The sequence below is a fragment of the Artibeus jamaicensis genome, unplaced genomic scaffold (genome assembly GCF_021234435.1).
Source record: "Artibeus jamaicensis isolate MK-2021 breed Jamaican fruit bat unplaced genomic scaffold, CSHL_Jam_final scaffold_1964, whole genome shotgun sequence".
Classification (NCBI taxonomy): domain Eukaryota; kingdom Metazoa; phylum Chordata; class Mammalia; order Chiroptera; family Phyllostomidae; genus Artibeus; species Artibeus jamaicensis.
Window position 1 is genome coordinate 29,606,927 of NW_026522030.1, and position 23,201 is coordinate 29,630,127.

The 23,201-nt window shown below is 41.1% G+C and overlaps 1 protein-coding gene across 9 annotated transcripts in view; it reads right to left on the reverse strand.

Moving 5' to 3' along the window:
• Positions 1–23,201, reverse strand: part of LOC119035888 (transducin-like enhancer protein 4) — a 144,799-nt gene that overhangs the window by 15,446 nt on the left and 106,152 nt on the right. For all 9 annotated transcript variants that reach the window (XM_053656223.1, XM_053656222.1, XM_053656225.1 and 6 more), the window contains 3 exons: positions 2,870–2,989; positions 1,823–1,876; positions 1,191–1,343 (listed from right to left, as the gene is read on the reverse strand). In XM_053656223.1, the coding sequence (XP_053512198.1) occupies positions 1,191–1,343; positions 1,823–1,876; positions 2,870–2,989 (327 nt within the window). The remainder of the gene's footprint in view (positions 1–1,190; positions 1,344–1,822; positions 1,877–2,869; positions 2,990–23,201) is intronic.

A 23,201-nucleotide genomic window follows, 5' to 3' on the forward strand; every position in this document is an offset into this window, starting at 1 on the left:
ACAAGATACATTCCCAATGAGAACACAGCTTTAACAATGTTGTTTAAAAACAATGATGTTTTACATTTTAAAAGAGAAAGACAAAGGAAAGAAAAAAATGACAAAGGTTCTTTAGCTTGGGTCTTTATTATTTTCATTGATTAAAAAGAGCTAAATTAAGGGTTCCCCAAGACCACAAAACCAATGTTCAAGAGAACATATCCGGAAGCTGAATTAAGGACAGAATAGACCATTTCCAAGAAACGGATTAGGGTCAGTTGGAGGCAGACGAATCACGTGTTCTGACTAGCCCACCACTTGCTGGTGGCTTTAAGACTGAATGGTTTAAGTTGGGCTGCTGGTGGACTGTTAAGTCACAAGGGACTGGTTAACAGGTCCCATTAGAAAAGATCCAAGCCTGAACCACCATACAGATCAGCACAGAGGAGCCACCATTACAAAAGGCCAAGAGAGAACAGAGAAAAACATAAACTAGATCTCCCCTAAGACATGCCCCAGTAATTTGCAGAAAAACTGACAAACTTTCTTTCCTTCAGCTGTGAATTCAAACAGTTATTTAAAACTAAACTTGTCTTTTTTGTCGTTGTTAATGTTATATCACAAGGAAATATGGTGAGGAAAAAGAAAGACACACCACACAAAAATGCAATTAACTACACAGCCACAGAAGACGGGGTTACGGGGAGATCACCCGGACTTGCCAGCAGTTTCATTTTGAGTTGCAATTTGTGGTGTGAGTCAAGGTACATTTTTGTAAATGACAGATTACTTTTTAGATAGAAAGAGAAAATTATCGCAGTCACATATAGCTTGGTAATTCAAACAAAGCTAGCAACAAAATCACATCCAAGCCAGAAGCTAAATTCACCATAAACCACAAGTGACAAAACTATCTCTGTAACTCCAGCGTGTACTTCTTTGTCTTCACTACGACGCGTTTCACTCAATTTCCCCATCTCCCCCCTCTAGCCTTGCACCAAGACTCACACAACAAACATCCGTCACTGACAAGTCAGTAAACCCATCTGTTCCAACAATACTTTTGCTGATTAAACTTCAATGCTGAACATATACATACGTTTGGAAATAAAAGTCCTATAGAAAAATGTAAAAAATACAAAATTAAAAAATTAGTCAAACCCAACCATCCTGAAGCCGGCCAATACTAAGAATGACGATGGCCCACTTACAAGGCTGAGTTCTTTGGATTTGGAGGAAGGAGTACTGCTGGAGGATGCGATTGAGGCCGGGCTGATGGGGGCGTCTTTCTTGAGCAGGCGTGTCTTGTCCAGGCCGTTCTCTCTTGGGGAATGTGCGGGGCTCCCCCGCGGGGAGGACGGATCCTGTGAAGGAAGACCTCGGGTATTAACGCGGCACAGCACACTCACAGTGCTGGAGTACTTGGGTGTGGACGTTTCTAGCTGAAAGTATTTAAAAGCTTCGATAATCTTCAGACTCACCAAATCACTGAAGAAAATATTCAGTATCAAGGTCAAAGAAAACACTACAAACGTGTGGTCTTTATTTAAAAGAAAAATCAAAACTCTACAAATTTGCAAGTCACTTGTCAATGCGATCTGCAAGCTAACTAAGCACGAAGGTCTGGTGTGCATTCACGGTGGCAGTAAAACGCACTAGCGCATCGCAGAAAAGAATCGCAGTAACGGGTATCAGTAACGTATAGAATCAGTAATGCATTAATTTTCCAGGTAAATGTGAAGTGGGCACTACCAGAAATTAAGAAAGCATTGTAGACACTAATTGTTAGGACACCGGTCTTTGTCAGAGCTGGGTATGAACAGGAAGTGAGCCGTAAACATACCTCATTGGAAACGTCAACCACCAAGTTGTCATCACTCTTCTCACCATCGCTGTCCTGCATCGACAATTGACAAGTATTACCTCCTCCTCCCCCAGTTAAAAAAAAGAAGCAGCAGCAGCCACCATATTTACCCTAGATAAATCCAGACTAATCAGTCATGCCTTATACAAAGAATTGCACCAAACAGTGCTACACATTCTACAATGTACTCTATGTTCTTTCAGCCTCAGCTGGAAGTTGTGAGGTAGGTAATATAATGATTCCACTTTACAGTTTGAGAAACTCAAGCTCATGTGGCTTCCTGGCTCCTCCAGAGTACAAGCTGAAAACTGGCGTGCCCACACTGAACCTGCCTGCACGTGGGTGTCATTTGTTCTGTTTTTTTAAAACTGGGTAAGTGGCCACAATTTAAAAAATGGGAGTTTTCACATGGAAATCCTAGTCTTCGGCCTTTTCCCTCCACGAGGCCTGCAGTCTTGCTAGGTGCCACCACAGGAAGCAGATCCCTTTACTACGTGACCATCCCAGCGATTTCCAGCTTGCTCCCTTTACCACGTGACCTCAAGGACCAGTCACTGAAGAAAACCGAGTGTCAGTCCGGGCCAGGGACATCCTAGATGTCTCTGTAAGTCATACTCCACAGGCTTTCTAGATTCCTCAGCACACGTAAACATGAACAGACTTTCTATGACTTTATGTTTTTCCTTAACATTTCTAGCTGACCACAAAAAATTAGCCACCTTGAAATATACGGTGGGAAACAAACCTATCTACAGAAATAATGATATGGGCCACACAAGTATTCCATTAGTTGCCAGATAAAGCACTCCGTGCTCCCTCACACACCAGTGTGCGCTCACCTGCACCCACAGTGGACTTCGGGCCAGCCAATTACGACAAAGCTACGACTGCGATGACTTTTTTTCCTCTTAGGATGTCATTATCCTGTATTCTAGAGTTTTGGCTGGTAACAGTCAAAGGGTAAAATGGACGCTAATAAAAAGCAGGACAAACGGGCCTCCCCAAAGCAAAGGTGAATGAACCTACGTAACGAGCTGCAATTTCCTTTTCTTCAGTTTTCTGCTTTTTGCTGTCAGAGGAATAGTCCGTGGAGTTTCTGTGCTTCTCAGCACCTCGGAAACTGGCTGACGGGGATACGGAAGAGCTCTGAAAGTAGAAAAAAGAAGCACGGTTGAGAAATGGTCAGCCATTTAACAGTGTGATTTTTTACATCATTTGAGACTTTATCTCCTTTTTGTCCATTAGTGTACACTTGCAAAGCCGTTAAGGAGACGGGAGGAGGAGAAAGGAAGAAGAAAACAGGTACAGAGAAAATAACAAGGAGAAGAAGAAAAAGGGAAAGGAGAAGGAAAAAAGGAAAGAACAAAAGAGAGAAGCAGAGATGAGACGGGGAGCGAGAGGAATAAAAAGGGAGGCAGGGAGTACTGTAAACTCAAAAGACAGAATGGGTTTGGTCGAATGAAGATGTTTATATTATACTGTTGAAGTAGCTTTAGAGAATTAAGAAAGCAAGCAGATACGAGAGAAGAAGAAGGAAGAAAAGGCAGGCTTCTTTCTTTGAAGTTGGCTGGTGAATGGGAAACCAGTATTTTAAGTCTCCACAGAGAAACCGAGTAATTTAGAGTCCAGCTTGACAGATAATTAGTAATTCTTCAATGGAAAAAAGGAGAGGTACTCTTGAGGAATTTAAGCACCCTAAAATGATGATCGTGTATACAATGGTCATATTTATGGAGTTTTGCTTTACACCCTGCACCTTAAGGGCCTGGAAGATACAGAGTTGACAGATTAAAGCAAAACGAAACAAGAAACACCCGCAAAAATGCACTGTATTCCTTTATGATTCCTGTTCCTTTTTATCTCTGGAAACCCAGGAATCCCATTAGGCTCAGGGAATGGAGAAAGGTGGTCCCTACCCCCCTGGGATCACAGTCGGGGGTGATCTGTATGTGCTCAAGCCACCTCTGTCACCTGTGCTCTTCCAAAGAGCTCTCAACCAGAGGAGCTCCACACACAGAAAACACACACCGGTGACAAGATCTAAAGCAGAGAATGGGTCTGTCTGCCATTAAGTCGGGTGGTGACTGGGCGCATTTAGATGCTATGAGAGCTTAAAACTATACATGAAGAAGTAAGTGAAGAAAGCACTGATGAAAAGTGAAACTAACCTTAAGCACTGGCTAGTGACTGGTTCCAGAAAGACCAAACAGGCGCTCTATACAAAGGTGTAAGAAAGGGAGCAGGGCTGAGTGCAAGGCTCAGTAGGGCCCAGAACAAAACTCCAAGTGCTAGTAGCCCTGGCTGGTGTAGCTCAGTGGATTGAGCACAGGCCTGCGGACCAAAGGATCGTGGTTCGATTCCCAGTCAGGGCACATGCCTGGGTTGCAGGCCATTTCCCAGCAGGGGACGCACAAGAAGGAACCAACCACGCATTGACATTTCTCTCCCTCTCTCCTTCCCTTCCCTTCTAAAGATAAATAAAATCTAAAACAAACAAAAAACTCCAAGTGCCCCCAGCCTGGGGAAGGAAAGGAGAGGGCTGTTCTTGGAAGGCAAAGAATATCGGAAATAAGAAAAAAAAAAAAATCCGAGGAAGAACAAAGAATCACCACAGAATATCCTTGCCAGGCATCCAATCAATTTGGAAAACTATTCAGTAAAACTATCCTTTTTTCCTTTGTTAGTCTGTTAATAATAATTAACATTTATAAAGATACACAAAATTTCCAAGGACCCTTTAATTAACTGTAAGAAGCAGTGTAACAGCCAGAACTTTGCGCTCTATATTGTTTTACTTGCATTATCCCATAATGATATATTCTCTTGTGGCTAAACTTTCAAAGCACATTGTTGTTAAAGGACGAACAATAAACTTTTTCCACACCTGGGTCAATATTTCGACCAAGAGATCACCCCTGGTGGTGAACTGTGGTGTGGAAAGTCTGCCACCAATTCCAAAGGCAGGGATGCAGGGTCAAAGATTGGAGGAGGAGAAAGATGAGAATGACCAGTGTGAGCACATTCCCACTGACAGGGGCTGGATATTCCTAAACCCTTCCTTCCTGTACTAATCCCTTTCAAGGTTTTATACAAATATTCTAGATGCAGGCACCAAACCCTGCAACTAACCCTACTCAAACATCCACCCTTAATCTCGGTGGCAGAAACGGTGGCAGGCATTATTTAGTAAGGCTGAACACTGAAACATCAGAAGCCAAGTAATTCCTTTCTTTACTCAATAATTTCAATTAAAAAAAAAACAAACTGCTTCTGGATTTTCATGTATCTCTGAGTTCCATTCCTCGTTCCCAAGTTAAGACTTAGGCCAACGCTTCTGCTGTGTTTGCACACCATGACCCAAGGAAATCGGGCTTTTATGACCATGCACACAATTGTGCACACAAACAAACTCTGAGCTGCCATATTTAGTGCCAGAGCCTTGTATCTAGTTTCTGCCCTCTCCAGTCTACCCTCCACATTTCTGGGATTCACATTTCCTAAACTGATATTCAACAAATTGAATCCCTAAGAAAACAACAAATGGTTTCCCACTATCCAGATTTCTGAGGATGGCTATTTTCTCGGGCCCTTCACTTCATGCCCCAACCCAGGGTCCTGGCCTCGTCTCAGCACCAGGAGCTTGTTGTAGCTGCCCAGTGCTCGGTGTTTTATGTTGCATCTGTAGCCTTTTTTCCTGGCTCATGAGAATGCCCGTTCCCTCAGTACCTTCCTTTTGAAATCTCAGTCTTAAGATACAGCTCTAGTATCACTTTTCAAAGCTCCTTCAGACACTATCAGGCAGAACTGATCACCCATTCCTCTATTCCTTAACATTCTGTTCACCCAACGAGTAGAGCACTCACAATTCATGGCTGTTTCCAAGGCCACTTCCTACTTCAGGCTGTATGTTCCTGGGGTAAGGGAAACCCAGCACAGTGAGCAACACAGAACTGCCCAGGAATGTTTTTGAACATGAATGGGGAAACATCACTTCTGTACTCCATCTTAATTCAAAATCCCTGTGATATACCCCCCCCCCCCAGAGGACCTGTAGAATGAACAGCTGCATGGGAAACCATTCACTAGAGTGAGACCTGAGTAGCGTACCCTTGGAAACTCTGACCCTCTTCCCCTTTGCTCTTTAACCTACTTCTTGATGACTTCATCCTACTAATTTGATATTTTACTCCCCAAAAGAGTACATGTGTATGATTACAAACTATCTGAGCCTTCTGATTCTGATACACTTAACTTACTTCCACTCTGTCCAAAAGGAAAAACTGGTTTCTAAACAATGGTGAAATACTTTCTTAAAATTAATATTCAATGGTAATTTTTTTAAACTGGCTGTTTCAGTTTCAGGTTCTGTGGGCAGTATTTATTTGTGAATTTTACTGTAGATCGGAGTCACATGTTGGCGTTTCCTGGTAGATGATGAAGTAGTTAATTATCACTAGCATATAAAGGTTAAGCTGAACAATGGGCACTGGAGCAATAAGCAATGTTTTAATAACATAACTGCTCTGGAATCGAACTGGACTTGGCGCAGGCTGTCATCAGGAATCTCACAAGTGTACCATTCTGCCGCCCAGAGACTGCCGCGATCTTCGCTGGGCGTGGGAACGGAGGAATTAAATAAATTCTGCTAAACACGCTTTCACACATACAAAGGGCTCATTTTTACTTCTTTATTGTTATTTTATTATATCTTTAAAAAACTTTATTATTTTTTAGACAGAGAGAAGGGAGGGGAAAAGGAAGAGAGAAACATCGATGTGCGAGAGAAATAACGATGCATTTCCTCTTTATGCCCCCTAGGGGAGCATAAAGGTCAGGTCTGGGACCTGACCCCGTAACCCAGACATGTGCCCCCACCAGGAATCAAACCAGCAACCGTTTGGTCTGCAGGAAAATACCCAACCCCCTGAGCCACACCGGTCAGGGCTCTTTATAGTTATTAAAAGCCCACCTAGGTTAGATATTTCCTTAGGTTACTACATAAGAAAACTTACTGGAGCTGCAGCATGATTCCGTATAAGTCTACATGTCTAGAAACATGAAACATAAATCTTACTACAGTTTGATCATGTAAATTTACTATCAAATTTGTTAGGAACAAGAAGTCCATGGGTCATCCAAAGAGGACAAAATACTTTACATGTGAATGCCTAGTAAAAAGCCCTGAAAAAAAATTAGCTAAAATTAACTTACAAAGAAAAGCTCTATATTTTTAAAAAGTAGACACTTCTATGGGATTATTAAAAAGAACAAGGTAGATGTTTAATGAAAGAAGAGGAGGGAGCCAGACAAGAAGAAGCCAAAGAAAAATTATTTGTCTTAATATACGGAAAATACTAATTGCTTTGGTAGTAAAAGATAAGCTTTAAAGACAGGTATGGCTAGCTTTACAAATGTCATCTCAAAGTGAGAAAAATTCTAGAGCCAAGTCTGAAATCCAACCTGGACTTTACTGAGGCTATTTAACCAAGTCAGTTGGAGAAATGACACCTCTGGCAACCTAAAGAAGTGGTCTTGCCCCTCAAGATCAAAGATGACTATGTCTGAGAAAGTTCTATAAAGTATTACTCCTTGAAGAGGTAGTGTTGTTATAATTAGCTAATTTTAATAACAGACAGCACAGACTTGACTAGCAGGCAAGAGCACCTCTCTGAGTCAGACTGCCTGGGTTTGAGTCCAGTCTTCTCTTTAATAGGTCTGTAGCCTTGGGGATGCTGTTCAGTCTCAACCAGTTTGTGGGCAACACCCCCACCAAGCACTCCCTCAACTGGGCTGCTTTGAAGCCTGAGTGAAAGAATCCACAGAGAGCTGCAGGCACAGTCCCTGACAGGCGAGTGAGCCCCTCCCTCTGCAACAGCAACTCAGCCCTAAGACTGTGTACTGCATCCTGTGGATCTTCTCTTTTAAGCCTCACACAAGGACTGTTCTAGGCATTGGTGTAGCACTACCCTTCAGCACAGATATACTAACGGTCCATAATGATAGGATTTCAATCGGCTGCTGTTACCCAAAACACATCTCCTTTCAACAATCACAATAAGGTTTTGGTTCAATACGGCAGGCTGGACTATAAATACCATCTCCACATCGGACTTTCTAATTGGATTTCAAAAGCACACCAAGCTAATTCTGCTTTCCCTCGGCAAAGGTGCAGTGCTCAGACAGCCTGCTCACTGACAATATTCCATCCAGAAAGAATAAGCTAAAGGTCGAGTGGACAACCATGATCAAGAACCCTAAACTCATTTGCTACCATTTGTTTGCTCATCAGCCTTCAAATATCCCATCTACTTGGCACCACAAAAATCTGGCTATGGTGACTGCTAGGTCCTGGTGTGCCTCCACTTTATACCTGTCGTCCAGGCCAGACCTCACCTTTCTCTCAAAACCAGCCCACCAGGGCAGAAGAAGATCAATTATACTGCTACTCTACCTGTAGTGCATTTAGTACAGAAATCATTTTGGGTCAGGAACAATTCAGAGGGAGTTCTGTTCATGATAGTGGGGGTGGGGAGGATGGAGACGGCAAGGTCAGGAGTCCTGTACACCCTTTATTGATGCTATAACCAAAGTTTTCAATCATCATTTCCTCTAGAAAAGATCAATAGCTAGAACAGAATCGAGTAGTTCTTAAATTTAGAAAGGCCAGAATACTGCATGGTATCAGCAGGGTCCTGGCCTACTCCTCCAAAGCCAGAAGGGCCTTCAGGAGAAGCCACTCAATTATGAGTCACCTGGAGTCACCTATGGTCACTAGTCCCCAAAGCATTTCAGTTACGGAATACTTTCAACAAGCTCTGAAGTAAAAGGGAATACCATGAATAAACTTATACACACCCAACTGGTAAGTACCACACCCCAGTGCATTTCTGATTGTGATTTTATTACACAACATCACACAGTATGTGTATTTCTGTTTATAGTGTTTTTAAACTGATAAAACACTTTAAAGTTTATTATCTCATTTATAAGGAAATAACCAGGAGAGATGAAAAATAATACTGAACTGGGAAAATTTTTAAAAACTTTAATGTAAATGGCTTAAATGCTCCAAACAAAAAGACAGAGGGTAGCTGAATGGGTAAGAAAACGAGACCCATATATATATACAGGGTCTGGCAGCAGTAACACCTGCTTGAGTGTGGTTGGCAGGGTAGTGACATGGGAATAACAATTTATAGTTTTAATTTGAATGCCTCACCTAAAACGTAGTGTGGTGTGCTTGAGTGTGATATTGTTGTGTTACAGAATTACATGCTTCTGATTCTGTTATAAAAGATGTTATAATAAGAAAGGGGCATTATTTGTGCCAGACCCCTATATATGCTGCCTCCAAGAGTGACATACCTTGTACCAAAACATACGAGCAGAGTGAAAGTAAAGGGTTGGAAAAAGATATTTCACCCAAATGGAAAGGGAAAAAATGCTGGGCTAGCAGTACTTAGATCCGACAAAACAGACTTTGAAACCAAGTCTGTATTAAAAGACAAAAAGGGACACTACATAATGATAAAGGAAACAATCTAACAAGAGGACATAACTCTAATAAACATTTAAGCACCCAACACAGAAGCAACTAAACATGTGAAGCAAATCTTGATGGACATAAAGGGAGAGATGGACAGAAATACAGTTACAGTTGGGAATTTTAACCTACCAGACAGAAAATCAACAAGGAGACAGGGGCCTTAAATGAATGACACACTAGGTCAAATGGATTTAATTGGCAGCTTCAGAGCATTTCATCCCAAAGCAGCAGGATATACATGCTTTTCAAATGCACATGGAATGTTCTCTAGGATAGACCTTAAGTTAGGAAACAAAACAATCTCAATAAATTTAAGAAGACTGAATGTATAGCAAGCATCTTCTCTGACCACAATGCTAAGAAACTATAAGTCAGTCACAAGAACACTGAAAAACACACAAACACATGGAAGCTAAATAACAGGTTATTAAACAGTGAATGGGTCAACAATGAGGTCAAAGGAAAAAATCAAATGACACCTTGAAACAAATTAAAATTAGGACACAAAAATCCAAAGTCTGTGGGACCCTGGGAAGCAATCCTAAAAGACAAAGTCATAGCATTACAGTACTATCACGAAAAATAAGAAAAAGCTCAAATAAACAACCTAACTTCACAATTAAAGAAACTTGAAAAAGAACAACAAAGCCCAAAGTGAGTAGAAGAAAGGAAGTAATTAAGACCAGGGGAGAAATAAATAAAATAGAGTATAAAAAATGATACAAAAGATCAATGAATCCAAGAGCTGATTCTTTGAAAAGATAAACAAGACTGACAAACCTTTAACCAAATTCATCAAAAAAAAAAGGACCCAAATAAATAATATCCAAATGAAAAAGAAATAACAAGTGACACCAAAGAAATTCAAAGAAGAAAGAAAATATTATGAACAACTATATGCCAACAAATCAGACAACCTGGATGAAATGGATGAATTCTTAGGAAGATACAATCTTCCACAACTAAATGAGGAAGACCAGGAGAATCTGAATAGACACAAGATGAAATGGAAGCAGTAATCAAAAAATTCCCAATAAACAAAGGCCATGGACCAAATGGCTTCACAGGTGAATCTTAGAAACATTCCGATAAGAACTAATACCTCTCCTCAAACTATTTCATAAAATTCAAGAGGAAGACTCCCAAACTCTTTTTATGAGGCCGGCATTATCCTAATTCCAAAACCAGATAAAGACACTACAAAGAAAGAAAATTATAGGCCAATATCCTTGATGAACACAGATGCTCAAAAAAATTATTAGCAAATCAGATCCAGGAATACATCAAAATCCAGGAATACATGAAAAAGATCACACACCATGATGAAGTGGGATTCATTCCTGGGATGCAAGGTTGGTGTAATAACTGCAAATCAGTTAACATGATACACCACATAAGCAAAATGAAGGATAAAGGTTGTATGATAATATCAATAGATGCAGAAAGAGCATATGACAAAATCTAGCATGCACTAATGATAGAAACTTCCACCGAAGTGGGAATAGAGTAAACGTATCTAAACATAATAAAGGCCGTATGTGACAAACACACTGCAAGCATCATACTCAGTGGGCAAAGACTACAAGCCTTCCACTTAAGATCAGGAACAACACAGGGATGTCAGCTGTCCCCTCTCTTACTCAACAGAGTACTGGAGTCCTAGCCACAACAATCAGACAAGAAGAAATAAAAGGCATCCAAATTGGAAAGGAAGAAGTAAAACTGTCATTATTCGCAGATGACATGATACTGTATATAGAGAACCCCAAAGATTCCACCAAGAAACTCTTAGAAATGATAAATAAATTCAGCAAAGTAGCAAGATACAAAATTAACATCCAGAGATCATTTGCATTTTTGTACGCCAATAATGAATTAACATAAAGGCAAATCCCATTCACAAATGCTACAAAAATAACAAAATGTGTAGGAATAAACCTAAGGATGCAAAACACCTGTACTCAGAAAACTGTAAGACAATGAAGAAACAAAAAATATAAATAAGTGGAAGCACTTACTGTGTTCATGGATAGGAAGAAATGACATCATTAAAACGTTCATACTACCCAAAGCAACCTACAGATTCAACAGAATTCCTATCAAAATTCCGAAGACATATTTTACAGAACTAGAACAAATATTTCAAAAATTTATATGGAACCATAAAGGGCCCTACATACCAACAGCAATCCTGAGAGAGAACAAAGAGGAATCACGCTCCCTAATAAGGCCATAGTAATCAAAACAGCATGGTACTGGCATAAAAACAGACACATAGATCAAAGGAATAGAATTAAGATCCCAGAAATAAACCCACCCCTTTATAGTCAATTAATATTCAATAGAGGAAGCAAGCACATACAATGGGTTAAAGATAGTTTATTCAATAAATGGTATTGGGAAAACTGGACAGATAACATGCAAAAAAATGAAACTAGACCACCTTCTTACACTACACACAAGAATAAATTCAAAATGGATCAAAGAGTTAAATATTAGACCTGAAACCATAAAAATCCTAGAAGAAAACATAGGCAAAATATTTTGGATGTTGCTCACAGAAATTTTTCATCAGATATATCTCCCCAGGCAAGGAAAACAAAAGAAAAATAAACAAATAGGAATATATCAAACTAAAATGTTTTTTCTCAGCAAAAGAAATCATCAACAAAATAGAAAGACAACACACAGAATAGGAGAACATATTCACTGATACACCTGATAAGGGGGTTAATACCCAAAATTTATAAAGAACTTACAAAACTCAGTATCAAAGAAAGAAACAATCCAATTAAAAAGTGGGCAAATGATCTGAATAGACACTTTTCCAGAGATGACATATGGATGGCCAAGAGACATAAAAAGATGCTCAGTGTCACTCACTAATCAGAGAAATGCAAATTAAAACCACAATGAGATATCATCTCACACCAGTCAGAATGACCATCAGCAATAAATCTACAAACAACAAGTGCGGGCACGGGTTTGGAGAAAGGGAAACCCTTCTGCACTACCGGTGGGAGTGCAGACTGGTGCAGCCACTGGGAAGCACTATGGAGATACCGCAAAAAATTTTAAAATGTATCTGCTTTTTGACCCAGCAATCCCACTTCTGGGAATATATCCAAAAGAACCCAAAACATTAATTTGAAAGAACATGAGCACCCCTATGTTCATTGTAGTGTTATTTACAATTGTCAAGATATGGAAGCAGCCCAAATGTTCATTAGTACATCAGTGGATAGAATATGGGACATTTACACAATGGACTACTACTCGGCTGTAAAAAAAGAGAATAAAATTTTACCTTTTGTGACAGGATGACCTGGAGAATATTACACTAAATGAAGGAAGCCAGTCAGAGAAAGACAAATGCCATATGATTTCACTCTTATGTGGAATCTAATGAACAAACTGAACTAACAAGGAAATGGGGATGGACTCACAGATGCAGAGCAGGGTGACAGCTAGTTGGTGGAGGAAGGACTGAGCGAAAAGGAGAAAGGACTCACGGACACGGACAACAGTGTGGTGACTGTGATGGGAGGCGTATAAGGGGACTAAATGGTAATGAAAAAATACAATAAAGATTAAATTTAAAAAGTTACTAGTCAAAATTCACATGCCTTACATACTTCCTCACAACACATGCAAATGTATGTAAATTAGCTTAAATTAATAACATGCTAGTAGTAAAATACCTAATATATTAGGACTTTGAGCCAGTCACTGGTATCAGGTTACTGCTCATTACAAAAACTTTTTAAAATAACCTACTTAATTAAGGAAGCCATTAAAACCACCATCTGTATATAATCCTCATAGAACTTACTGCTTTCAAATTAACATAAATCAAAATTCACCTTCAAGAATGACTGGGACTTTCTGAAGACCTTAGACTGTCTATAAAGTAATGAGTCTGACTTCTCTAAAGAGGACATACAGAATATCCAGAGACACATGAAGAGATGCTCAATATCGTTAGCTATCAGAGAGATGCAAATTAAAACCACAATGAGATACCACTTTACACCAGTCAGGATGGCTATCATAAACAAAGAAACAAACAACAAAATGTTGGAGAGGGTGTGGGAAAAAGGGGTCCTTAGTTCACTGTTGGTGGGATTGCAGACTGGTACAACCATTATGGAAAACAGTATGGAATTTTCTCAGAAAAATAAAAATTGACCTGCCTTTTGACCCAGCAATTCCACTGCTAGGATTATACCCCAAGAATCCTAAAACATCAATTTCAAAGAACCTATGCACCACAATGTTCATAGCAGCACAATTTACAATAGCCAAGAGTTGGAAGCAACCTAGGTGCCCATCAGTAAACGAATGGATCAAAAAACTATGGTACATATACACAACGGAATTCTATGCAGCAGAGAGAAAAGGAGCTACTACCTTTTGCAACAACATGGATGGAACTGGAAAGCATTATGCTGAGTTGAAATAGGCCAGGCATTGAAGGACAAATACCATATGATCTCACCTTTGACAGGAAGCTAAAGAATAAAACAAACAAGCAAACAGAATAAAAACAAAGACACTGAAATAGAGAACAAGTGGGCAGCACCAGAGGGGAGAGGGAAGGGAACTTAAGGGGAAAAAAGGGGGGAGGGATTTTGAGGAACAAGTATGAAAGACACAGAGATGAGGACTGGGGGGGGGGGGGGGGGGATGGGAGGGAGGGGGGAGACCGGGCGGGGGGGGGGTGGGATGGGAGAAATAGATAAAAAAAAATGTACTTGAAAAGTAACTAAATAAAATTTAATATTAAAAAAATAAATAAATAAATAAAAAATAATAAAGTAATGAGTCTGTTTTTGATAACTGTTTCAACTCCTGTAACATTTTATGAACATGTTCTTTAAAACGTTCTATTGTCTTTGTCTTTCAGCTTCTCTCCTGGTAAGAGAAACTTGGTTTAAGATAAATTTCTTTTGCAGATAACCAAAATTCTACCAAATCTGACAGGCAGTATCCACAGTGGTCATACTATGAGTACGTGAGTCAGCGAGGCCTGGGTTCAAGATCAAGCCGTACCATTTCCTGTATGACAATGGACAAGTTAATGAATCTAAGCTTCCATTTACCCAGCGGGTAACACAAGGATAACAGGAGTTCTTCCTTGGAAGGCTGCTTCAAGGATCACAGGAGTGCGCACACGTTGTGAAGCACAGCGCTAGCACCAGGAAGAGCTGCTGCTAATGTGAAAACCAGCACAAATCTTAGTCCACTATGGACTCGCTTAGTAAGTGTTCAATGAGTACCCCTAAGTGCAGAAATACCAAGACAAATGAAATACACACCTTACCCTGCAGTAAGGATCCCTAAGTTAAAAATACTCAGAACACAAAAGTCCTACCTACATTTTTCCTTCATGTGGTAGAACATAGAGCATTTCAGTATTCAGTCGTTCATGTTTTGTTGCCATGGCCTCAGCATTGTGTATTACTTGGTCGGGATAAAATGCCGTAATAATTTATAAGGTATCAATAAAATTGATTTTAAATTAGAACATTATCTTAATGTCCTCCTGGGTTTTCTTGACTGCTATTTCCTCTTCCTGGAATAAAGCTGTTGGCTCCACCCCAGAAATTTCATTAAATACAGTTACTTTAGCTGGTGAGCTCAGCTGCTGGAACATGATACTTTGACACCAAAGACAAGAGGTTTAATTCTTATGCAGGCACCTTAGTTTCCTCTTTACAGCCACCGACTACATGTGGCCCCAAAAATGTACACCACAGGAGAAGAAACAACTACAGGACTGAGAGGGGACAAATACATCCCCTGACCACTGATGGAGAGGAGCCCAAGCATGAGCTAAATTGATCAAGTAATCTCAGTCCTGATTTTAGAGATGGCAGAGTATTTATTAACTGTCTCCCAGAAACTGTAACCAAAAAAAGCCAAGTACACCCAAATATTACACAGAAATAACTCACATCTTTCAAACTGTTTAATCACCACAAAGCTACCGCACGCTCTTTAAGTCAATGGACCTCCTCAAGGTTTGGAAGACCTAACATTCTAAGTACACCTGTACTCCACCAAGAAATCCCTTCCCTCATTCATACAGATTCTATACATCTTATATGCAGACACTATGTAAATTACTCACATGTACTTGCCACCTTCTTCTGGGATTACTTTTTAGCACCTATTAAATACATCCTAAATCACCCATTCACCTATTGCCTTATCATCAATGTTAGTAGGTCTCGATGACAAATATGAATTAGTACGTGAGTTTGATTGCCCTAAAAACAAGGGGATGAAGGGCAGGGGGTGGGGGGGGCTGGCAAAAAGCTCCCTTACTGAATTTTCTGGAAAGGTGAACTGGCACTAGACTTATTCTTATACCATGTTCTGTTCTTGAATCAAAATATAAACATACTTCTTGTAACAGCTGCTTTGAAAGAAGCTGAAGTAGGGTAGCTGCTCAGAGAAAATAAGTGACTCAGCTTTAATACTTGGCAGGCTGTATCTTAATGGACCAGAATCCTCATTTTAGTAACTATTAAATTTATTGGAAAAGGAAGTCGTTTCATGTTGCTATTTTTTCCAGTAAACCGTTTTAATCTATCTGAAAGGCTCAACATTTTTTCTTCCAAACAGTGTTAACTTTACAGAGCCTCATATATTCTTATGTATTATGCATGCAAATATATTCTACAATATCAGAGGGTAATTCAGCAAGAACAGAGAAGGAAATGACAGTATATCAATTTAAAGGTAAAGTTTTAAGATGGCTAATCCTTAAAAACTCCAGATCTTCTTCATACCACCTCAAAAGGATGAAATAGCTTTTAGTGATCATTTGGCTAATTTGGTCTTAGGAGCCTTCATTGAAATGTCAAAGTGAGTTGTATTCTAGAAGAGAACTGACAAACAGAAATAAAATGTGAGCTACATATTTATTTTAATTTTTTCTGGTAGCCAGATTCTAAAAAAAGTAAAAACAAACAGATAAAATTTTAATTACATATTTATCTAACCCAATGTATCTCCCAAAACACCATGTCATCATGTAATCAATATCTGAATTATTAAAGGGATATTTTGCATTGTTTTTTAGTACCTCATCTTTTAAATCTGCTGTACACTTTACACTTACAGCACATCTCAATTTGGACTGGCCACATTCTTGAACTCAACAGCTACACGTGGCTTGTGGCTACCATATTAGATGATACAGGTCCGAAAGCCCCTGAATAGGAACCAACACATTAACAGAAGCATCTAGCGCTTCACATAAGTACAGGCTGCTGCCTCTCCTCTCCAGTCTCAGCTGAAAGTCTCTTTCTCGGAGTGCCAGACAGCCCATCTCTCACCCCTCAGTCCAGGCCTCGGCAGAGATCGCTCTTCCCCAGATTCTGAGCAACCAGCATCCTTTCACCTTGGGTCTCAGCTTAAATGCCCCCTTCTCAGAAAGGTCTTGTCAATGATGCTATCCAAGATTCCTCCTGAAAATCTCTATCATAACCCCCTTTTTTACCTCCTAGCATTTGTATCACATAGCCATTATTTTTGATTATTTGCTTGTCTCTTCTACTTGATTAGAACTTCCTGTAAGGCAAGGGCTAAGCATGGTTTCATCACATGAAAATCTGATACTTGGTTCAGTGCCTTAGTGATGGCTACTGAACAAACAAGTGAGGACAAAAATGTCTATGTCTTCCCCGAGCTCGTATCATTTTCACATGTTGTGATTAGAGAGTATGCATTCCTGAAGGGCATGCACTACTGTACCTTATCTCTGTATTTTCTGCACTCAGTATGGCTGTCGTAGTCAGAAGAATAGCTGTGTGGGTGTGAGTGGTATTTGCAGGAACATGTATGTAGGCACACCAAAGGAGGGAGCCAGCCTTCAAAAGTGGTAGTCTTGAAAGTGATACAGTGGCAAAACCATTTTCAGAGGTGCTGAAACAAAGATCAGAATGGTCCCAGGCAGAGACGAGGGTCAATAGCGGTGCCTCTTTCCTATCTGTTCCCTCAGTCAAAAGCTCACGCCCTTCCCACAAGGTCAGCACGGGCTCGACCTCTGGGTGGGCATGAAAGGAATATTTCTTGTTGCATAATTGTATCAAGGCCTCCAATTTTTCTTCTTTATTCTAAAGGAGATAAATCTTTTGCATAAGGAGGATAGTTTTTAACCGGTTATCCCTCTTCCTCCTCTCTCATCATGTTCTCATTAGCTGTTTATGACTATAGAGAAACAAATCTCACTCAAGTCTGGCCACTGAAAAGACAGGATTTAAATGAATCCTGCCTGACAGACCACCACATGAAGAATGCAGCATCAGCAGTTTTTCTGTGGCCGCTCATTTAGAGAAGGAGGATCTCTGGGGAGCTCCTGGAAATGTCTATCCTTCAAGACGGTCTGTGGTAACAAGAAACACAAAATCCCCAGTACTTCCATTTTTCTTCTGGATAATAAGTCACCACCATGCAGGTGACGAAAGAGAAAGCCAAATACAGAGCAGACAGATGTAATACTTATTTTTGTTTTAAAAGAGCTTTACATTCGTTGATTTTTAAGTCATAGATGACTAAACTCTATGTGAATTTTTTGTATGTAAAGAGACATAAAACATTAATGTCAGCTTAACTAAGTGGCTTCAGTATCCTGGGGAATGAAAACAAATGAGACACAGATACTTAGAGATATAATTTCAAATCATTCCAAAGAAATGATTTCAAGCAGCAGCTTTCATTTGACAACTAGGGTTTGTGAGGATTTGAACGAAATACATAAAACATTGGAAGAATAGGTTGATTCACTAAGCGTGTGCCAAGATTCCTCCGGTGTAATCAGGGAACAACATTCCACTAACTGGGGCTGAGATGTTGAAAAGGGAGTCATGTCAAGGTCTGATCTCCCTGCTCCCTACAAATAATCACAGGTCAGAGAGCTAAATTATAAGAGAACTATAGGAAATATCGCAGAGCTCTGTCTTCTTGCCATCTCAAGCAATTGTGAGCGCCGGTCTGTAGTTCCTGCTTCTCTGACCTTTTCCTCTTCCTTCTCCCCACAATCCCTCAGTCCCCCACCCCCGTGCCAGCAATACCTCTGTCAATACTCAGTCCTGCCAGTGGCACTATGGGCTAAAGAGGTTGTTGACCCTTATTCTAACATGTCCTTTTAGGTTAATTACTTTTGTATACTCAGTGTGCCCACTGACATTTAATCATTATAGTGCTACTCGAGTAAACAGAACTGAATGGAGCCAACTGCAATTTGGCATTGAGCTAAATGGTGCGGTAATAGCAGCATGCTGAAAATGGACTGAAAGAAAATACTCTCGCCACACTGAGAAACGAGGTGAATACCACTCGATCAATCACTATTTTATTAAAAAAGAAGAACACCAGCTTAGTGGTATGCTTTTGCTATTTCACAGGAAATATGGCTAGAAGGACATCCGGCACTTTGTAACGTAAGGACAGTCTACTAAATATTCGCTGAACGAATAAATGAAGATAAAAATAACTCCAAGTAGAGGTATGATTTTGGTGGTATGTCTCTCTTCACATGTGCATAGACATGCACACGAGCACATACACATTCAATCACAGGGCGGCTCTCTGCTAACACAGCCAACAGTCCGCTATCTTGCCAGTCTTTTGGTTTGTAAGTATCAGGGAACAGGCATCTAGATGCACAAAGATCCTATGGCGCAGTCTATACATAAAAAAGCACCCAGGAACACAGGATTAATAAAATGTCATGTCACAGACCTGTAAGCCACCGACAAAGTTTGCTAAAACAGGCACCAATGGCCTTCCTTCTGCTGAGAATAGAGAGTGAGTCAGAGAGGCCATCAGCAGTCTGGACAGTGCCAGCCAGACCACTGGAAACAGGTGATTGTGCAGTACTTACAGTATTAGTGAGTAAATGGAAAAAATAAGGCTTTACTCTTCTATCTGAAGAGTAACAGACTGTGCAAGCAAACTCTCATGTGGTGAGCCCGTCAAACCCTCTAAGTGGAGCTGAACGGCTACTCTGTTGCTTGATTCTGGGAACACAAAGTGACTAAGGCACCAGTTACACCACGCTGTTGGGTCCAGAGAGAAGAGGATGGAATGGAACAGTAATTATAGGCTCTAGAGCAGCGCTTTTCAAACTTTTTCATCTCATGGCACATTATAAAATTCTGCAGCACACCAAAATACATACTTGTCACCAATCTAACAAAAATAGGTATAATTTTAATTGACTTACAAAGAAAGTGTAATAATAATAGTAATTACCTAGGCTTTTTGCTCCGAAGTGACTTTGAAAAAAATCAGGTGCCTATACTTGTATATAAGGATTTCTGGAACCAAGAATTAACCCAATCAGATGCAACCTTAGTATGTGACATGACCAATAAATTGCAAGTCTATTATATGACCTATATATTTATGGTTCAAGACAGGGCATTGACACTGGATGGCTATTGCTGTGTTGGCTGTTGTCATTTTTTTATTTGACAATCCAAGGGAAAAGAGGTCAGTGCCCCTGCCTGAACAGTATGGCAGCAAACTGGTGAGAGCACTCATTTCACATCTCCTGTACTTGGTAACTGTCTCCTGGCACATTAACCCCTCAAGTGCTCAATTTTCATAACTGTAAAATGGAGATAAGGATATTTATCCTACCAGATTGTCACAAAGACCAAGTGAGATACCTACATGAAGTGGTAGGCATACTGCCCTTCCTTTCATGCTTGTTTCTGGAACCTGCCCTAGAAGACAAAGGTCAAGACTTTACTGGCAACCCAACCCGATCCAGGCAGAGCAGGAGGCCCAGACGGCTGCTGCCAATGTCACCTTTTGGCCTTCCTTGCAAAGAGGTCAACTGGCACTGCCTCAGGCCTTGGATCCTGGGAAAAATCCATTCTGCCCAGCTTTAAACATTTCAGACAGCATATTCTTCATTCATCTATCTGCCCTCTTAGCTTGGCGCCCTCTTTCAGAGGTCAGCTCTTTCTCCTTATCTGTAGAACTCACATCAAATGCACCTCTTAAAACTTTATTTACTATTGATTTATTTAGAGATGGGGAAGGGAAGGAGAAAAAGGAGAGAAACATCAGTGTGAGAGAGAATCATCGACTGTTTGCCTTCCGTGGTACCCTGACCAGGAACTGAACTGGCAACCTTTCAGTTTCTGGGACAGCACCCAACCGAGTGACTCCAGCCAGGGCAAACACACCTTTTAGCATGACCCTGAATTAAGGGGGACAGAGTGAAGACCAGACTGGCAACCCCAACTGCACTGGAGCGTGACAAATGACTCCACAATGACTGAGGCATCAGGACTAATGGGGTAAGGAGACACAGCACATACCCCTTGTGAATGAATGAATAGCATCAGTTGCAGAACTGAGTCCCAACTATGTGCCAGACAGTCTGCAGGGCAGTGAGACTCAGAACACAATGAAAAGGATGAATGAGGATCCTGTCCTTATAATTCCAGAATGAGTGCTCATTCTGGTAAAGAGACATAAAAATAAAGTCAACTAAATTATTATTAACAAAATTAATAAAAACTAAGTACAAATGACACTGTGGTATAAAGGAGATAAACAGGATGCTCAGACTGAGACTAGTGACAGGGTGGTCAGGGACGGCCTCTTCAAAGACTTGGTGCTCAGTAGACACTAAAAGCCAAAGGTGGAGCCAACTAGTTGAACAGCCAGGAAAAGGACGCTGCAGACAGAGGGAAAGGCACAGGCACAGGCCGCAAAGGAGGGGAAAACTTGAGATGACACTGCAGGGACAAGAAGGCTGGGCACGGCTGTGGAGGGAGAGTGGAGAACACAAGAAGATGCCACCGGGAGGAGAGAGGGGCTGGGCTGGACCCAGCAGGCAGTGGTGACCTCTGGGTTTTATGCTAAGTGCCACCAAAGGGGAGTAGTGAGAGAACACACGTGTTTTAAAATCTATTTGGAAATTTTTGGAAAGTTCTACGTGACATGGGGGCCAGAGTAAGACTTTTAAAAGCACCTCAGAACGGAAAAGATTACACTGTCTACCTTCACCCAACCCTAAGTATGCAATATAAACCTTATGGGTGAGCTAAAATTGAAACAGCAAAATTCTGAATCAGAACTTCAAAGCCGAGCTCTCATCACTTTTGGAGTCCCTGCTTCATGTGCTGCTAGCGTAGGCTTGAGTGGGCTGGCCACGTACAGAGCTCTGCAGGGCAAGCAGCGACTCAGGGGGAGATGGTGGTGTCTTGCACCAGAAGGGTGCCGGAGAAAAAGGAAGACGGATTTGAGAGAGGTGTAGAGGTACAACCCAGTGACTCACACAATGTAGATACGTGTGTGCACGTAAGTACATGTGGGTGTGTATAAATGTGCATGTGTCAACATACTGATGTCATCCTCATGCATCTGCAATCTGATACAGGTTCTTACGGGAAAAAGAAAGGGCAGGAGTCTTAGGTATCCCACAAGAATGCTCCCAATCTGAAGTGGTTCATGGGACCCGCATCCACCAGGCTATCGCAAAAGGAAAAAACACGACCTGCAGGTTTAGAACTACTGATCTGATCAACCTGAGTGACATCTTCACAAAGTGGTATACCAGGTATCTGAGATAAATGCTAAATAAAGCACAAATGCTAAACCTTATTCAAAGAAACTTAGAAAAAAGAAAAGGGAGAGATTTCTGTGATCAACAGAAAACTGAACTGTAAGAGCACAGGGAGACATTAGGAACAGATGGTGTCCTCAGATTTCAGAGAAAGTGGCTCTATCCACTGGAACGTCTTCCTACAGGAGACACCGGCCCAGCACTGCTGGAAATTCAGGAGTGAACACTGCCAGGGCCCAGACTGGGACTGCAGGCTCAGGCACCTGGGGAGGCTAGGGAGGCCTCTGAGGGAATGGAGGGAGGAGGAAGGTGCAGAGCAAAGCTGCCCAAGAGGCATCCTGTCTCGTGGGACAAGGTCATGGGCTGGGTGGGATAGGACTGAACTGGCAGGCTGAAAAAAAAAATCATAGCTGACTGTCAGATTTACCTGTGGAGCTTAAAAACAAAAAGCCACCCTGGGCCCGGCCATATTCTTTGGAGGGGTGGTGTCTGGGCATTTTAAAAGTCCCCCAGGCAATTCAGAGGTTGAGAACCTCTGACCCCAGGCATCCTGAGAATCAGCAGGCACCGCGTCTGCTGTCAGCTAGAACTCATCAACTAGAACGCTGACCCACTCGCGGCACATCGCATCACCGCCAGCCCTCTCAGCAGGCACACGGCTCGGCGGTTGTGACAGCATCTCAGACTTCATCTCCCTGTGGCTGTTGTCCTCAGGATGAACCACATTTAACTGGTAAGAAATAACATACTTCAAAATCAAAGTTTGGAGTTGGGAGCGAGAAAACTCCATCACAAACATGTCACAAAATGAGGCAAGATGCTTACACATTTCCGAATGCCTCTGTGTGGTGCTCCCATGTGTGACTCTACAATGCTGACAAAGTGATGTCTTTTGAGTGCCATAATTAAAACAATAATCTCAATAAAGTGGGTGTTACAAGATAATTGGCCATCCTTGGCTATTAAGCAAACTGGTAAAAGCCAAGGATACTCATCACCAAGGTCAATTACAATAACTGCTTATCTGAAAATATTATTGCTATTGTGAACCCCACTTGATTAAAAAAAAAAAAAAACTATAAAAACTGACCTAACACACACCACAGGGAGATGACCTGAGAAGGAGCTCTTGTTGCTCGGCTGCTGGTCATTGAACAATTCCTATGTCAACTCGGTAGCACCACCCACCCCCTTGCCCTCTATCCCTTTAAAGA